The sequence below is a fragment of the Chelonoidis abingdonii genome, chromosome 19, assembly GCF_003597395.2.
Source record: "Chelonoidis abingdonii isolate Lonesome George chromosome 19, CheloAbing_2.0, whole genome shotgun sequence".
Lineage (NCBI taxonomy): Eukaryota > Metazoa > Chordata > Testudines > Testudinidae > Chelonoidis > Chelonoidis abingdonii.
The window spans coordinates 32,318,768-32,338,152 of NC_133787.1; the positions used below are offsets into that span (position 1 = coordinate 32,318,768).

Consider the following 19,385-nt stretch of genomic DNA (forward strand, 5'->3'; position numbering starts at 1 on the left):
ACGGGGGGGGGTAAGAGCGCTCGTGATTGGGCCATTCAAATACAGGAAGCTGGATGATTGGGTGCGTTGAAGGCGCGGGCGTGGCTGGCGGGAAAGAGCGGGCAGTTTGGTGAGCCCGAAAAACGCTGCTCTGTCGACATGTCCGCGAGCGGCCGGCGCCGTCGCGGCGCCCTTAACAGGTAAGCAGGGTGGTGCCTGGGCCCTGAGGAAATGCTCTTGGGGCGTCACGGGGCCCCCCTTTCCGTGCCCTGCCCGGGACTGTGACTGACCCCCATTTCCCGCGGGAGGGGTTCCCTGGGCTGCAGCACCTCCCCGCCCGCGTAGCTGGAAGGGGCCCCAGCGGCGGGTATTCACGGGGCCTTCTCTCTACGGCTTGGCCGTGGGAGTCGCGTTTCCTCGTGTGAAGCGAGCGCCTTCGGGGGCCAAACCTCGGCCTTCGCCGCTCCTAGGCAGGCGCGCCTTCCTCCCTCCGCTGACACGCACACCCGCTTCCCTAGAGCCAGCCCCAGGGGACGGATCTTAGGCTATGGACGGCGAGGAGGGCTCTGCACAGGCCCGTGCCACAGGGCCCTGCGCCGTGTCCCGCATGGAGCGGCCCTGGGCTGTCTCGTGTCCTCGGTAAAGCAGAGCAGCGGCTTGGAATTTGCTACGGGGACTCAGGCGTGTCCTTTGGCCAGTCGCGGAGCAGCGTGGGCGGTGACTCCCCGAGGCATTTTCTGTCTGTCGGGGTAGGGTTAAGGTGCAGCTGATGTGCAGTGCCAACTTTTCCCAACCTAGCGCTAGGAGTTTCCCAAATCTGGTGAAAAATTCCCAACGTTTCTTACGGTGCTTTTGTATTTGGGGAAATTTCCCAAAACCTGGAGATTTGTAAGTAAAATGTTTCAACTTGGGAAATTGGGAATTATCATTCAAAACATTTTACTCAAAAATTCCCAGATTTTGGGAAATTTCACAAGATGTAGAAGCACTGGTGATGTGATACTCCCTCAAAGGAGCAGGTGTCCTAAGCCTCGGAAACACGCTGATTCTTTGCAGTGTGTACATTAGAAATGCCAATCAGACAAATGATCTGTCTTCAGCAGTGGCCAGTACCACAGCTTCAGGCGGAGTATACTGCACAGACCAGATGAAGTAATCCACACCCCACCTTCCCTCGTTATTGGCTTATATCTCTTTAATATTGCTTTTTAAAGTGGCTTCACAATGGATGAGACAGTTGCTGAGTATATTAGAAGGACTGTGCTGAAAATCCCACGCCATGAAATCATGGAAATGCTAACGATGTGGGAATTCCTCTCCAAGACGCAGCTGCAAACCATTAACGTCCATCAGATAAAGGAAAAAATTTCCCAAGAAGTGGTGGAGCTTTGTGAGGTGATAACATCCATTGTGAATGGTCTGTCTGAAACATTTTCATTATACTTGTGTAATGGCAGGTGGTATACTAGAAGCATGTATTGGTGTCTTTGTAATGTGTGACACACATTTAAGAAGGAAAATGTTCTCATTCTCAAATTAACTGTATTTTCCTTAATACAGACACAGGTTAATAGTTTCCAGTCTGAGAAATATAGTGTATGAATACTGAGTTGGCCTAACTAATTTCAGTAGGTACACAACTGGCCCATAGGAAGGCACGCTTGGACTCAATTCTTCCTTGCTCTTTAATTGAATCATAGATTAGAGCCTGCTTTTGTTAAGTTACTCAAAGATTTATGTATTGGAACTGAGCAGATTCCAGCCAGTCAGTAGGGTTGGAGCTGTTCTGAAGCTATGTATTTGTGAATCTGAATGTTAAACATATTCTATCTGGACATCTAGAAGGCTAAGACATACCTATGTTACTCCTAAAATGCTGTCTCTCTCTTAAGGAGTAGAATACCTGTAGTTTTTTATTCTTCTGGAATTCTATAGTGTTATTTCTGAGGTTTGCGGTTTCTGTTTTGACAAACAAGCACATTAAATGGAATAATTTCCTCTGCAAGATTTGTTTTCACTTTACTTGATATAAAACAGAATTTCCTCATATGATGATGTTCCACAGTTGGGGCCTGATCCTACAATTGCATTTGCATGGGGAGACCCCTGGGCTGGCCTCTGTGGAGTCTCAGTTATCATAAATAAATTTGTTAGTCTCTAAGATGCCGCAAGTACTCCTGTTCTTTTTGCAGATACAGACTAACACGGCTGCTACACTGAAATCAGTTATCATATATTCCCTTAAATTCTGCTGGCTGTTACACAGTTGTAAAGGCATTGGAATCTCATGATTCCACAGATCTCTTATCTGTAGTATTAATATGCAAGCTTCAGGTGCAAGCCAAAAAAGACTTGCTAAATGCCATAAATAGTATTAAACTACTTTTAATGGGATAACAAATGCCAGGTTTAAAATAGTGAGGGTGTTTTGTAGAAGCTTCTTTACTCTATTGTCCTAAAAGTATCTGAGATTATTCAGATGGCATGCATTTTTAAAAACTAAATAAAATTAATGGGAAGAAAATGATAGTTCACATTTTACTTGTTTTGCATAATGAAACACTAGTCATTTTCTCTTCTGTTTATAATAAAGTTTAGTTAATTTCACTTACTGGGTCTTGTGTACTGGTTCAGAATAGCAATGTTTAAATTGCAGCCTCTGCAGAGGGAGTGCATAAGTCCTCTCAAATATTATGATTATTCTTTTTTGTTTAAGAAAACTGTGACTAATTTTGGGTTGGCAAAAGCTTTTTTTGACTGTATGCTCTTTGTGACAGGGAGTTTGTCTTCCTGTGTTTAGAAACTGCCTAGCATTCTGTGGCCATTAATGCAATCTAAGTAATTTTAACAGTATTTGCATTCTGGGGCTAAAATTCCAGACGGAGTTTCTTTAAGCTGCAATTTTAATAAAGTGCTATAAAGAATTCTGGCTCTATGATTCACCATACACTCTGAATATTTTTTTGCAGGAAAACTCTGCAAGTATCAAGCAAGCAGCCATCCTAGACATGATTTGTAAGTTAAAAATACTTCATATTTTGTCTGACATTATCAAATAACTTCTAATTCAGAGAATTGCCCTTATGAGATATTGATATATTAAGAATGGTCTGACCCAGTATGCCCAATGGTCCATCTAGCCCAGGATCCTGTCTTCTTACAGTGGCCTGTGCCAGATGCTTCAGAGGAAATGAACAGAACAGGCAACTTAGTAGGTGATTCATCCCCTGTTGTCCAGTCCCAGCTTCTGGCAGGCAGAGGTTTAGGGAACACCCAGATCATGGAGTTGCATCCCAGACATTCTTGGCTGATAGCCACTGATGGACCTGTCCTTCACAAAGTTATCTAATTCTTTTTTGAACCCAGTTACATTTTTTGGCCTTCCCAACATCCCCAAGCAATGAGTTCCATAGGTTGACCATGCGTTGTGTGAAGTACTTCCTTATGTTTTAAAACTGCTGCCTATTAATTTCTTTGAGTGACACCTGGTTATTGTGATAAGTGAAGTGATAAATGACATGTCTATGTTCACTTTCTCCACTCTGTGATTTTATAAACATCTGTCATAATATCTATCCTATCATTAGTCATCTCTCTTTCTGAGATGAACAGTTTCTGTTTTTAATCTTTCCTGGTATGGAAGTTATTCCATACCCTTTAATCATTTTTGTTGCCCTTCTTTGTACCTTTTCCAATTCTAATATCTTTTTTGAGATGGGGTGACCAGACTTGCATGCAGTATTCAAGGTGTGGGTGTACCATGGATTTATATGGTGGCATTGATTTGTTTGTCTCTTTTTCTATCCCTTTCCTAACGGTTCCTAACATTGTTAGCTTTTTTGTGTGCTGTGCACATTGAGCTGTTGGTTTTCAGATAACTGTACATGATGACTCCAAGGTCTGTCTTCTTGAATGGTAACAGCTAATTTAGAGCACATCATTTAGACTGCATGGTGGGGGATTATGTTTTCCAATGTCCGTTACTTTGCACTTATCAAAATTTAATTTCATCTGCTATTTTGTTGCCCAGTCGTCCAGTTTTGTAAGATCCCTTTATAGTTCTTTACAGTCTGCTTCAGACTTAACTATCTTACATAATTTTGTATTTTCTGCATACTTTTCCCACCTTGTGCTTTACCCCTTTTTCCAGATCATATCAATACGTTGAAGAACACTGTTCCTAGTACAGATCCGTGTAGGATCCTGTTATTACCTCTCTCCACTGTGGAAACTGACCATTTATTCCTACCCTTTCTTTTTGCCTTTTAACCAGTTACTGAATCATGAGAGGATCTTCCCTCTTATCCCATGACTGTTTAAGAGCCTTTGGTGAAGGACCTTGTCGAAGCTTTCTCAAAGTCCAAGCTTACTATATCAACCGGATCACTTTGTCCGTATGCTTGTTGGCACCCTTAAAGAATTGTAATATATTGATGTGACATGATTCCCCTTTACAAAAGTGTAGACTTCCCCAACATACCATGTTGAGCTGTGTGTCTGATAATTCTCTTCTTTACTATAGTTTAAAACACTTTTCCTGATAGTGAAGTTAGGCCTCTAATTACTAGAATTGCCTCTGGATCCTGTTTTAAAAATTGGCGTTACATTTGCTATCCACCAGTCATCTGGCACACAAGCCGATTTAAGTGATCGGTTACGGTTAGTAGTTCTGTAAGTTCATGTTTGAGTTCTTTCAGAACTCTTGGGTGAATGCCATCTGGTCCCGGTGACTTAATACTATTTAATTTATCAACTTTTTCCCAAACCTCCTTTACCGGACTGTCTTAGACTGAGCTGTCAATCAGATTTGTCCTATAAAAAGAATGGCTCAGGTATGGGAATCTCCTTCAATTCCTCTGCAGTGGAGGCCAATGCAAAGGATTCATTTAGCTTCTCTGCAGTGGCCATGTCTTCTTTGAGTGCTCCTTTAGCACCTGAGTCATCCAGTTGCCCTCTTGGTGGTTTAGCAGGATTCCGGCTTCTGATGTACTTAAAAAAAATTTTTGCTGTTAGTTTGTGTGTTTAGCTAACTGCTCTTCAAATTCTTTTTTGGCCTGCCTATTTATACTTTTTGTACTAGAGTTTTTGCTCCTTTCTATTTTCCTCAGTAGGCTTTGACCTCCAATTTTTAATTTGCTGTTTTTGTCTCTAACTGCCCCTTTTACTTTTAGTCAAGGTGACATTTTTTGGTTTTCTTACTGTGTGGTTCACTATTCACCTCTTGTTCAAGTTCCTGTATTCCACTTAGCAATTAAGTCAAGAATTGCCTTTCCCCTTGTGGGTTGCAGGTCTGCTCCAAAAGGCAGTCATTAATCTATTGTGTCCATTTTATATTAAAATTCTAGGGAATCAACAAATCATACATGTTTGCCCATATGTTAACTGACTAGAGAGGACTAATCCTGTATAACACTGAGGTTATAGATCAAATCCAAGACTTTATTACAAGTTTAGGAAGAAAACTTTTGTCTCTAGTATGATCAGCACACTAAAAATAATATTGTCTTCAACACATGGTAGTCCTGGGGGAATTCTATGCCACTGCAGAATTCCCTGTTTTCCCCACAGAATTTATGGCCACTACTAGGGGATGCTGGACTCTGCAGAGCGTAGCTTGCAACAAGTGTAGTGCTTAAGTGCAAGGCTTAAGGCTGCATGCTTTTTGATCCTCATTTTCCCCCTTTGAGAGAGGGCCTGGTAGACCCAGCCAGCTCAGGCAAAGGGTGAGGAAGAGCAGGGCTGTACCACAACATGTCCCCTGGAGGGATAGTGAAAAAGTTAGGAGGTGTAAAGGCTATGGAGGTGCTGGTGTCTGGGCTTGGCTGTGCCCCGTGGCTGGGCAAACGGGGGCTGGGGGCTGTCCCACGCCTGCTGGTGGAGGGGGGGGACTTGAATGCTGGGGCCTGCCCCATGCCTGGTCTCTGGAAGGGGGGGCGGCTCCACACCTGACCTCTGGTAAGGTTAAGGGGGGCTGGTGTCTAGAGGCTGCCCTGTGGCTGGGCTTGGGGACCGGGGGGCCACCCCATAGCTGGGTTTGGGGTGTCTGGGCTCTGGGGGAATGGGAGTCCAGGGGAATGGGCTCTGGGGGCCACACAGCCCCCTCCAGCACTCTACTCCTGGGGGAATCTTTTTTTGCTGTTGTCTGTATTGTTGACATCCTTGTTGACAGGTATTTTGAAATAAATTACCAAAATAATTGAAACTGGAGTTGTTATATTGTGTTGTTTTGACACACTATGCAGAATTTTGCAAAATTTTTAATTTTTTGGTGCAGAATTCCCCCAGGAGTAATATGACAGTTAGTTTAATTCAGCATATGGCACATCAGCTTCTAATAATCAAAGGTGGCTCTCTAAATTCAACATAATTATAAATATATACAAAAAATACAACTTTTGTTCATGTGGAAAACTGAAGTATAAGTGATTCCAAAATTGCTATCCTGTTAAATTTTTGTTGCATGTTGCTCTAGCTGTTTCCTATACATTGATAACTATGCACTTACAAGCTGGCAAACTCTTGTCTGCCTTTTTTCCTCTAATTGCCCTAAACAACTTAATTCAAGTTAAGAAAGAGTTTTGGTAACTTGCATGTAATCCTTTTTAATGAATGAATTGGGAGGAGGTTACCTCTTCATTAATTAATTAACCAAAATACAACAAATTTTAATGTCTCCTGTATAAAGATGCCTATTTTGCTTATAGACTAGAAACTACCTGCAGCTTAGGACAGTCTCGATCACTAGGACTCTTTTTGAATGTGAGGACAGTTGTTTGAAAGTGATCTGATCACAAATAATGTATATCAGTAGTTTACTCAAAACGGTTGTGTCCATGCATCATTGAACAACTTTTATCTCCACAGACAACCACACCTATCGGAACAAGAAAGTTTGGACTGTTTACCAAATGACCAAAGCAGCGGGTAGGTAAACCGCTTTCTCTAAAGATACCACCTCTACAGGATTCTCACTCATAGGAAAGGTCCTTCTTTTTTGGTTTTTACATACCCAACCCCAGGAGAAGTCCTCATTCCTCAGTTTTATAAATGCCATTATTCGGTTTGTACAGGTTCCTCTTACGCCCTCAATTGTGGACTATTCAGGTGTATGAAAATACTGATTGTTAGGAAGATCCAATTCATTATATTAAGTAGATGTATTTATGTTGTTAATAAATTAGTCTCTCTGTTAAGGTGAGACAGTATAAGGTAAGAGACGTGTGTGTGGTATGCCAGTGCTCACGTCCTAAAAAGAGAAGTGCCGAAACTCCCTGGAGAGATTAAACTGACACTATTTTATATATTTAATGGTTACAATAAATGTTTAAATTCTTGGGTTGATGCTACATCACTGTAATACTATTTTACTGTAACAGACCAAATTATGTCTAACAGTCATAATTTTGTGTTTACAATAAATGGTATCTTTTCTTGTATAACAGGTGAAGAAACTGACTCTTTTAACTTGGCAGATTTCAAATACAAATTTAAGAGAAGTCTTCGGTCAGCTCTGAAAAATGTAAGAATAAAACCATTCAAAATGAGTTGCAACTCTGCAATATAAAGGGTGGCTATTATATCATCTTTAGGAAGATAATTCTTGATTTGTCCCTGCTTTTTAACCAAAACTTGAAGCAAATCTGTAAATTGCTGGAGTCGTGGGGGATTGTATTTGAAATACCAAGGAGAACTGTATATACAGCCCCAGTAGTGGTGTTTACCTTCAGACTTGCTTTTTTCTGGTTGAGGGAGGTGCAAAGTGGCAGAGTGTTTTGTCTTAAAATATAGCGTTACCTGTTTTAGGCTCCAGAGAAATACAATTGTATTTCCAGTTTTGTATGTTTTCAGTATATCTCTATCCCGATATAATGCTGTCCTCGGGAGCCAAAAAACCTTACCGCTTTATAGGTGAAACCGCATTATATTGAACTTGCTTTGATCCTTTGGACTGCGCAGCTCCACCCCCCAGGAGCACTGCTTTACCACATTATATCGGGTCATGTTATATTGGGGTAGAGGTGTACTAAGTAACACTCTATCTATGGCAAAAAATGGAAAACAAGTTTGAGCCTGTACTTCAGAAGATAAACAAACTAGATAAATATAGCTTCAAAAAGCATTGCTAGATAGAAAAATGGAATGTTGCTCATATAGGCCAGAAGAGTGCAGTGTTTGGGACAGATACATCTGAGACTTCAAAGCTAGAGTGTTCATGTGGCCTAGATATAATTGATACTCTTCTAATCTGTCAATCAATAAAACAACTCCTGTTAACTAATAATATATAAACAAACATCTCTCACCAAACAATCTGAGTGGAATTTGAAGTAGCCATGTAACTTTGTTTTCTGCTTATTGATAAAAAATTGAGGGTGGAAGTGGGAGGGTGTATGCACGATTCTGAAGTTAGCACCAGTAGTAAAAATGGAGTCAGAAATAGTAAACTGCTCTTGCACATGGTCTCTAGCTTATGCCTCAGTGTATTATCCCTAGTGAGCATATTGTCTGTGTCTTGGAGTTTTGGCCCTGATATTGTTATATTTTGGTAAAATTTTACATTGTCTAGTAGATGGTGGTGTTCTTGGGTCACATACTATATGAAGTAGTGTCCAACATGTGACCTAGGTAGCTACTCATGGCTATCAAGAGTGAATGCGTATGAACATTTTGTTTGATCTGATTATCAGTTTAATGTGTTCCTTTTATCAGTATATGGAATACTTGTCACTGTTGGAGGGGGACAGTGCTTCCTTTGCAGACTCGGGAGCATTGTCAGCAGCTGTTTTCTTTCTTGATGCAACTGCTGAGCAGTTTGCCTGCATTGCAAGGGAAGGAGAAAAAAATGACTGTGACTGGCCAATTGCCTCCTTCCCTCCCCCATTAGAAGCAGTATTGGAGCTTGACTGGCTCTGCCTGAACCTAGAAGAGCACCTAGCAAAGGGTGGCTTCCTTTCCCCGCACAGCCAGTCAGGGTAACTTGGTATGGGTGGGTGAAACTGAAAACCAATAACCAGTTGAACTGCAACCCAAGTGGTAAAAGGAAATGGAACAGGGCAGAGAAACTACCTCAAAGCATTGACTGTGGACATTGACCTCTTTGAAATATATTCAGTCCTAAGGCTGAAAAGCTACTACTGTAATGTAACCTCACACCTGTAAAATGGGTAGTGAAATAGGCTTATTAGAATGGAAGCACTTGGGTTACTGTCACTACAAAGGTATTGCTGCTATCTACCTTTGCCTTCAATAAGGGTGCTTGCATTTATTTAAAAAAAAAAAAAAAGACTTCTTCTAATGTAAAGGTATTTTCTAAATATTACAGGCTAAATTCCATCTGGTGAAAGAATGCTGTGGAAATCGATGAGATGTTTCTCTTTCATCAGCAGTGGCATATCATATGTTCACATACATTACCTAAATGTAATGCATAAACACAGGGGAACAGTTAATCCACACAACCTTAATTTTGGTGTCTCCTGATTTGAGTGCCTAGCTAAATTGTAGCTTTTGATTTTTTTCTAATCAGGTGACTATCAACTTCAGAGAATATGAGGATAATGCAATATGGATTCGAATTGCTTGGGGAACACAGTATACAAAACCAAACCAGTACAAAGCTACTTATGTCGTGTATCACTCGCAAACGCCCTATGTCTTCATTTCCAGTCTTAGGAGCAGCCTGCCTCTGCTTTGTCAGGTATAGAAAAAACTTAACTGTTATAGATGTCCATCATGTTGTTTCTAGTTATCAAAAGAGGGTTGTTGAAAGTGTGAGGAAACATCACACTAAAAAATCTGTAACGTAGTTGTTTGGTCTGGAAACATAACACAATCTTTAGATTAGACCCCTAAATGGAGTTCACTAGGGGTGTTCAGAGGCACAAGTGCATACGTGTATTGAGAGATACCTTCTCAGTATTGGTGCCCCTCTCATATACCACTTTAAAGTCCGTACCAAAACTCCTTAAATACAGACCACATAGAATAACTGCCTTTAAGATTTTTCTCTTTATAGAAATTTTATTTAATAACATGAGTTTGTGCTTTTACTAGACAATAATTTTAAATCTCTGAACCGGATGTGCTTGTGTTGAGGACCTGTTACCTTGCAAGGTATCCTTAATTCATATCCTCTTGGGTGATGGTAACAGAACCTACAACTTAATAGCTGAATAAAAATGTTGCATTAGCCAGGCATGTTACATTTTATTGTAAATAGAAGGGTGACTTAAGAAGTAATGATGATAATTTCAGTTTTTATTTAAAGGCACTGGTTCATGCTTCCAGTTACCATGACATCCATGAAATGGAGCTCCGAAGCCGTTGTATAGACTCCCTTAAAGATATTGTGTTCAAGAGGTATAGCCAGGTGAGTCACTTTTCAAGTTTATTCTAAGATATCTTGGGGTTTGTTTTTTTTTGTTTCAGGCCTGGCTCTAGACTTCCTACCAGGTGGGGGAAACCTCTTCCAAGAATTCATCATGTTACAGTAATACTGAACTACTGAGGTGGACTGCCTTTCAGTGAGGTAACATAAAATGGTGATCTAAAACCTAGTTTCCCACCTACTGCTTTTTAGAGGCATTCCTGAATTACCAATTAAACTAAGTTATAGAATTGGATAAAATTATTTAATCTTAAGGGTTTGTATTATTACTGCCTCATTGGTCTTAATAAAGTACTGACTTGGCAACTTTTAGAATAGGTATTTACTCTGCTTGTCTAAAGAACACTTCCAAATACAGAGATGTTTTCTGAGTATAGTCAGGGAAAACGTCACTTTCCAAAACTAGGATTTTGGATTCTTAACTTCCCGTAATTGGTAAAAGCAGGAGAGCACTCTGTTTCAGAAGGTTTTTTAAGGAAATCTGGAAGCTATTTATAGCGAGAGCTCCTAGAACTGGAAATAAACTGATTGTAAAGACCTTATTGTTCCTTCTCCCTCCCACACTTTTTTGTATTTTGTTTTTAGACTTTCCAAACATATCACCCAAGACCTCTACAAGAAAGAAATGTTGCTCCAGAAAAAGGTATGTGCTTTTTTTAAAATATATGGAGTATCATTACTTTTCAGATTTGTGTTCTCAAGTCTTTTAAATGTTTCTTGTTATAAAGTGCCAAGTAATTATTATATTACATTCATAGTATAGTACATACACTATAGTGATTGCTGCTTGCCAGACTACACCTCCACTCTTTCCAAGGGTGGCTGAGTTCTGTTTACTAAGTCACCGAACATCATTTGGATGCTCACGTTGTGGTGCTGATACTTATACTAGCTTGGCTGGTCAGATAGTGGAGTCTATCTTACAATAACTGTTTTCTTTGAAATGTTTCGTCCACCTGGCTTCTCTGACCTGCCCTCCATTCCGACTCAATCTCAGCACAGATTGATTCCGAAGACAAATTAGCAAGTGGTTGGGGCCACACTGCCCTTGTGTGGGAGAACATGTAGAGCACAAGCACAGCCCCACTGAATGCTGCTGGTCAAAAGAGTTTGGTCTTGCACATATGAGATGCATGTTCATGATGATAGGATCCATGAGGACAAAACATTCAGGGCAGACTTTTTATACAGCTGCTGTAAAGTTTCTTCCCTTTGTGAGATAACATGCTTGTTTGATTTCTGGCTGGCTTCTGCAGGGTTGCCTTAACTAAGAAATCCAACGTGCAGTTCTGAAGCTGTTACCTTTGCATAGTGAGAACTTTTGTCGAATTATAACTTTTTTGTCAAGAAATAAATTATTTTTCCTAAGCTTGTTTTTTAGGTCAGGAAATAATATCTTCACTTACTTATGACTTACCTAGCACTGTTTTGGCTGTTTGAAAAACAGCTAATGAAATCTAGGTAATTCCTAGAAAGGAATCTTAATAGACGAATTACTTTTTAAATGTCAAACTTCTAAAAGCCTGGATGGATTGATGCTCCTAAAATTAAGTTGCTTATAGCATTTGCTTAGAGTTAGGCCAGGTGTAGGCAACCTATGGCACGCATGCCAAAGGTGGCACACAAGCTGATTTTCAGTGGTACTCATACTGCCCGGGTCATGGCCACCGGTCTGGGGAGCTCTGCATTTTAATTTAATTTTAAATGAAGCTTCTTTAACATTTTTAAAAACCTTATTTACTTTACATACAACAATAGTTTAATTATCTATTCTAGACTTATGGAAAGAGACCTTTTTAAAAACCTTAAAATGTACTACTGGCATGCAAAACCTTAAATTAGAGTGAATAAATGAAGACTTGGCACATCACTTCTGAAATGTTGCCGACCTCTGAGTTAGGCACATTGTGAGTGTTTGACTTTACTCCCCCACCCACAAAGTACACAATGCTAAACTTTTTTTTCCCTTTTTTGGTCTGGCTGTTTTATTAGTTTGGAGTTGGTTTAAGTGATGAATCATTTTGTGCATTCTCTAAAATTTGTATTCTATTCTGGGTGTGTCACATCTAAAAATAATTCCCAAAGAAATGGTATGTGTACATAATAGCTAAACAATGCCATATGAGAGTTAACAGTATGTGTGTGTGTTTTTTTTTGGTTTTTTTTTTCCCCCTGCTCCAGTGGATCCGAGAATAATTCAAGAAAATAAAAGGGAAAAAGAGAGAATTCAGCGTGTGAATCAGGAGGTCTTTGGTGAGGGTCTCCAACCAAAAATAGAATTTGCACAATATAAGGTGATAAACTCATTTAATCCTTCTAATTTGGTTAAAACAACTAATCAGTAGATGTGTTAAAGCACAATTGTAAAAAAAAATTCTCTAGTTTTTCTTCCAACTTTTTGCAGAAAACTTTACTCGAATTTTTTCATAAACTAGTTACAATTATAGATTTCTAATGCAGAGCTCTTGCTCCATTCGTAGGATCTAGTGCCCAAAGAAGGTACATCTAAAATTCTGGATCATATCAGTCTTGCACGATCCATACTAATTGAGTAATAGTTACTTTAATTTAATAATACGCTTGGGACCAAAGTATTTTGGATGTTGTACTAAATAAAATGAGATTTTTAAGTACTGATGAAACAGAGGTCCAGATTATACAGAGTATAGGTAACATTCAATAGATATGTTGAAAAATATCTGTTCAAAACTACAGATATGTTTTAGTCATGTGTATTTTTAGTAAAAGTCATGGACAGGTCACAGGCAGTAAACAAAAATACACAGCCACATGACCAGTCCATGACTTGTACTATATACCCCGGACTAAATTTGGCAGGGGGTGGGGAGGTGGAGTCTGCGGGCAGAGCTGGGACCAAGGGACATATCACCACTTTTGGGGAGCTCCCTGAGGTAAACGCCACCCAGGGCTCTCACCTGCTCCTATGCCCCAATCTGCTGCCCTTAACCCCCCTACCACACCCAAACTTCTGGTGCTGGGGGAGGGGGACGTGGTGCCCTGAGACTGCCCCAGCAGCAGCTGGTGCAGCTGGCCCAGGGTCTGCCTGAGTTGCTCAGGCGGCCCCATGGCCAGCCATACCAATGGCTGCAGAGATCACGGAGCCCATGACCTCTGACAAACTCGCAGCCTTCTTCATAACAAAACTATGAATGTAGCATTAGGAATTCCAGGAGATGACCCTTAATGTTTTACTATATACAGTGGACATAATTGCGTTTGTTTTTTTTTAGTGGGGAATTTTGTCACATCGGGGCACCCCCGATTTCATTAAGAAGGTATTTTTCCCAAAAATGTGTTTACACTAAAAACAGATTGTTGAAAGGCATAAATAAAATAGTTATAATAGGCCCCGTAAACAAACTTTAAAAATGTATGCCCAAGACTTGAAGTCAGAAGTTAATCAAAGCAGCATGTTGGTGCAGCTGCTCTTTTAAAACATTAACTATAGCTCTTGTTAGGAACTGGCTTGAAGTGGCTTGAGCCATGCTTGAGAAAAGAATCCAGACTGGAAATATCGGGCAAGGAAAGGAGCAAGGGAAGACACAGGCAGCCAAAACGCCTGACGAAGGAAAAAGGCCAAAAATTTTGGGAGTGGAAATGTGGAGTAAGGAATTAAAGTGAAAGCCTCAGAGGATAGGGAGGTCTGTCCCAGTTTGGACCAGAATTGGATTTTCCAGAGCAGCAGTTCTCAAACTGTGGGTTGGGACCCCAAAGTCGGTCAGGACCCATTTTAATAGAGTTGCCAGAACTGGCGTTAGACTTGCTGCGGCCTGGGGTGGTGGGGCTCAGGTTACAGGCCCCCCACTTGGGGCTGAAACCCATGGGCCTTGGTCCCCCTACCTGGAGCAGTGGCGGCTCAGGCTTTGGCTTTGCCCTCGCCCTGGGCAGCAGAGCCTGGGCAGGCTCAGGCTTCAGTCTCCCATCCTGGGGTTGTGTGGTAATTTTTGTTAAGTGGTGAAATGAAGTTTGAGAACCCTTTACTAGAGACTATAGCATAAATAATTTTGAGAAATTAAGTCTGAAAAGTATACTTTGAACAGCTTATTCTTCTGATACTTATAGTCCCTACCTAATGTATTCTCTAGCATATCTAACTATCTCACAGGAGGCGGTAGATTTTTCTTAGCTAAAACTTGTGATTGGAACGTCTTCTCCCACAACGTAGTTAATGAGAATATTAATCATTTCTGTATTTAATTCAAAAGAGGTTAAAAGGACTCTAAAATTAAATCATGCTTCTGTCTGAAAATGTTTACCTATTACAGTTCCAAGCAACTCTTGAGATGATTATAACTGAAAGAGATTAGAGAATTTAATTTGTTTGTTTTTACACACTAGTCAGTTTTCTGTTTGCATGAGTCTTTTTCATTCAGCAAATGGGGAGAATATTTGTTTTAAATAAATTGATTATGAAACAACAAAAGCTGACCATCTAAGGGCAAGTATGGTAACTGCAATCTCTTTTAAATAGGGTGTTGATTATTTGCAGTTAACTCACGCAATTAACTCAAACTTAATCACGATTTTAATTGCACTGTTAAACAATAGAACACCAATTGAAATTTATTAAATATTCGTGGGTATTTTTCTAATATATTGATTTTTTTAATTACAACACAGAATACAAAGTGTACCAGTGAGATGTACCTATCTCATAGAACTGGAAGGGGACCTTGAAAGGTCATCAAGTCCAGCCTCCTGCCTTCACTAGCAGGACCAAGAAGCCCCCTCAAGGACTGAACTCACAAGCCTGGGTTTAGCAGGCCAATGCTCAAACCACTGAGCTATCCCTCCTTCTCCAGTGCTCACTTTATATTTTTGATTGCAAATATTTGCACTGTAAAAATGATCTAAGAAATAGAATTTTTCAGTTCACTTCATACAAGTACTGTAGTGCAGTCTCTTTATCGTGAAAGTGTAACTTAAAAATGTAGGTTGTTTTGTTTTTGAGTGAAGTTATGTAACAAAAAATGTAGAACTTGAGTGGATTTGTAGGCTCTAAGTCTTACTTCTTGTTCAGCCAATTGCTCAGACAAACAAGTTTGTTTACATTTACAGGAGATAATGGTGCCCACTTCTTACTTACAGTGTTGCATGGCACTTTTGTAGCCGGCATTGGAAGGTATGCTAAACATTCATATGCCCCTTCATACTTCGGCCACTCTTCCAGAAGACATGCTTCTATGCTGATAGTGCTCATTTTAAAAAAACTGCATTAATTAAATTTGCCTCTAGGGGAGAATAATATGTCTCCTGCTCTGTCTTTACCCACATTCTGACACATACTTCATGTTTATAGCAGTCACAGATAACACAGCACATGTTGTGCAGATTTGACAAAATGCAAAAAAGGTACCAGTGTGAGATTTCTAGAGATAGCTACAGCACTTGACCCAAAGTTTAAAAATCTGAAGTTCCTTCCAAAATCTGAGAGGGATGAGTTCTGGAAAGCATGCTCCACACGTCTTAAAAGCAACACTCCAATGTGGAAACTGCAGAACCCAAAGCACCAAAAAAGAAAATCATCCTTCTGCTGGTGGCATCTGACTCAGATGATGAAAATGAACATCCTTTGATCCCCACTGCTTTGGATCGATATTGAACAAATCCTGTCATTAGCGTGGAATGATGCTCGAAGCATGAAGGGACATATGAATCTTTAGCGCATATGGCATGTAACTATATTGTGACACTGGCTACCAACAGTGTCATGCCAATGTCCGATCTCACTTTCAGGTGAAATTGTAAACAAGAAGTGGGCAACATTATCTCATGCAAATATAAACAAACTTGTTTGTCTGAGCAATTGGCTAAACAAGAAGTAGGACTGAGTGGACTTGTAGGCTCTAAAGTTTTACATAGTTTTATTTTTGAATGCATTTTTTTAAAAACAATTCTACATTTGTAAGTTCAGCTTTCATGATAAAGAGATTACACTACAGTACTTATATTAGGTGAATTGAAAAATGCTATTTTGTGTTTTACAGTGCAAATATTCGTAATAGAAAAATATAAAGTGAGGGACTGTACACTTTGTATTCTATGTTGTAATTGAAATCAATATATTCAACAACGTAGAAAACATTCAAAAATATTGTTTAACGGTATGCTTAATTGTGATTAATTTTTTAATCTCTTAAGAGCCCTACTTTTAAATTAAGAATTTCATGTTTTTAACCTTTCTGTAGTTTCCTTTAATACTTAAAAATAAATTAAAATAAAGAACACTAACTGGCCTATTTTGAGTTTTAAAAAGGGTCAACTGGATATCTGGTTAACAGGGATGGTGCCCTGAGGAAGTCACCACTTAGCACCAGGAAATGCTTGACTTATGGTTTAGCACAACAGTTATGACAGCCAAGTTTTAAATAGTCATTGCCCATTTTTGTTTTGTGTTAAACTGAAGGGCACGTTGCCATAAATTGGTTACAGGTCTCTTCCCAGGTGAGAGAAGAGAAGACGCATCCAACAAAAAAGCAGGGCTTTAGTTTTAATATTGCCTTGTTTTTTAATAGTATGTACGTAAAGGCATATCCTTGCTGAGGACACCTGAATGCTTTGTATTCACAGCTTGAAACAATGTTTAAAGGTGAACCTGAAATGGACATTCTGACTGAAAAAGAACCATTCAGATGTGTAGTCAAATTTTCCAGTCCCCATCTTTTAGAAGCATTGAAATCCTTAGCACCAGCAGGTTAGTGCTACAATATTAATAGATGAACTATTTTACTATGTTGTCTTCCATTTAGCTTGCATATCTTTCATAAGGGATATTTGAGTGATTAATCTTATTCTGTGTACATATAAATAGAAATTTAGTGAACTACAAGAATTATTTTATAGATAACCTTAGCAGATGAGGCTAGATTTGCACAAAAGCATGAGTTTGTGTCTAATTTGCTTACAGCATTACGGTGATTGAACATGGATACTCAATTTATGCCTTTAAATCATATGTGAAAGATAAAATGGTGAATGAGTTAAGCTATGATTGTTTTTTTTTTATTTTCCCCCCTCCCTCCAGGTATGGCTGATGCACCTCTTTCACCATTACTTACATGCATACCACAAAAAGCCAGGAACTATTTTAAAATTAAAGAGCGAAAAGGCATACTTTCAGCAAGCTGTCTAGGCCCCTGACTTGTTTTTTACTGCAAAGAATCATTCGCAAAGAATTGTATATATAATGTATTTAACTACCATGTTTAATCAAAAGAGAAATTTCAGAACCATTTTTAAAACTAATTTATTCTTTGTTAATCCCTTGTATCATTTTAAATGATAGTACTACCTTAAATGTAAACTTTCTCCCTATTGTTCATTTTTAACATGGGTTAGCCAATGAGATTGACTAATGGCCTGTCATCTAGCAGATAGTTGAATTTACTGTTTCAGCTAATTAAACTAGGTCATTGAAGTTCTTCTGTGGATCATAATGTATTTGGTGGATGCACACAAATTAGGGAACAGATCTAATCAGAATGCAATAAGTTAAGTAATGTGGCAGATTAGCATTCTTTCACTGTACTAGCACCACTTAATAAAACAGTTAAATCTGTCGTCTCTGATGCTAGATATTAATTCTGAGTGAGAATGTCAGGAGACCAATATACACTACTTGGAAAACTAACATTCTAGCCTTACCTTGATGATTTCATTTTCAACAGAAGACTTCCTTCCTATGACAATATTCTATTGTCATGACTTCATTGATAGTGAGATGCATTTTTAATGAGGTTTTATTTTTTAATGAGGTTTTGGGTTTCTGATTCACTAGCAAAAGTTGGTATCAGACATTTGGTGCATATTTTTCATATCCTTAAAATAGTGCTAAATGTCTAAAACAGATGTGATACTTAATGTACAATAGGTTTTTAATTATTTATTTTTATCAAAAGACTGAGTAACTAGGTAGCTAAACAATTAAAGATAGTTACTTAAGTTTCCCCATAAGAGTAAAAGACACTGAACCTTTCTGTTGAAGCAAATTACATTTTAGGAGTAAATTATAAAGAAGTAACACTCTTGAGATTAAGGGCCTACAAAATGCATCATTAGGGCTGTGCACATATCCCTAGTTATTACAAAATTTTTAATCTAGTTGGTAAGGGAAAAAAATTCTGACCACTAAGTGTGAGTTGCTGTTCATGATGTGTGTGTGAAATAAGTTAGACGTGAGAGATGCAAAACTCAAGTTATATACACTTACCTGATAACAAATACTAACTGTAATAAACTATAAATGGCTGAAGTAATCTGCTAAATAATCTCATTTGGGCCCCAGTTCAGAAATGTATCAAAGTGCATGCCCAACTTTGAACATGTCAGTAGTCCCATTGACTTAAGTAGAACTATTCGTGTGTGTACAGTTAGACATGTGTTTTGTACCTCACTGAAAAGTAGTCCTTTTCAAGATGAGACCATCTGCTACTAATGAAGTCCAATAGCAAAGTTTTCCATCTGACTTTAATGGATGTAATATCAGACCCAAAGTTAGTAATCACTAAGGCAACAGCAGGTAACAAACTTGTCTATTTTTAATTATACTTGTGTCTTTTTCTTTGAGTATCTTGAGATTTCATCATAGATCTTATTGTAAAACATAATGCAGTTGGTATAACTTTATTTTGTGAAGTAGTGTTTCTGAATGCGTATCTGTCTAGGTTCTGATCCTGCCACACTCCCTTACACACTAAAACTTTTGACTTTGTGTACATAAAGATTTGCAGAACCAAGTTAATGTAGTGTTAAAGCAGAAATAGGGTTTGCGGTAAAGTTCTAAGTGTTAATTAAACAGACATTTTGAATTTTGCCCATTTAATATTTTAAGCTACAGATGTAATTGACTTGGTTTGAAGATCGCTTGTATTGTTCAAAATGTGTCTCTTAGATTTTGTGTTGGTTAGCAATTTATTGTTGATGTATTCTCTGTATTCACATGTTTTATTTGCTTAGATAATATCCATATGCAGAGAGAATTTTTCAGGAGGATTGTGGT

General features: G+C 39.0%; 1 protein-coding gene across 1 annotated transcript; it reads left to right on the top strand.

Moving 5' to 3' along the window:
- The first annotated feature begins 65 nt into the window (after positions 1-65).
- Positions 66-18,614, top strand: CENPN (centromere protein N). The gene is made up of 11 exons (XM_032770606.2): positions 66-179; positions 1,194-1,374; positions 2,949-2,994; positions 6,844-6,903; positions 7,422-7,498; positions 9,506-9,676; positions 10,247-10,348; positions 10,952-11,009; positions 12,548-12,660; positions 16,958-17,081; positions 17,412-18,614. Exons 1-11 carry the CDS (start codon positions 139-141, stop codon positions 17,525-17,527), a joined length of 1,089 nt encoding a protein of 362 aa, XP_032626497.1. The 5' UTR covers positions 66-138; the 3' UTR covers positions 17,528-18,614.
- The last annotated feature ends 771 nt before the right edge of the window (positions 18,615-19,385 follow it).

Bases quoted from the DNA above. Each gene is read 5' to 3' on its own strand.
- CENPN (XM_032770606.2), top strand. From the start codon at position 139: ATGTCCGCGAGCGGCCGGCGCCGTCGCGGCGCCCTTAACAG. The intron at 10,349-10,951 runs GTGAGTCACTTT...TTTTGTTTTTAG, and splicing joins TGTTCAAGAGGTATAGCCAG to ACTTTCCAAACATATCACCC. The intron at 11,010-12,547 runs GTATGTGCTTTT...CCCCTGCTCCAG, and splicing joins AAATGTTGCTCCAGAAAAAG to TGGATCCGAGAATAATTCAA.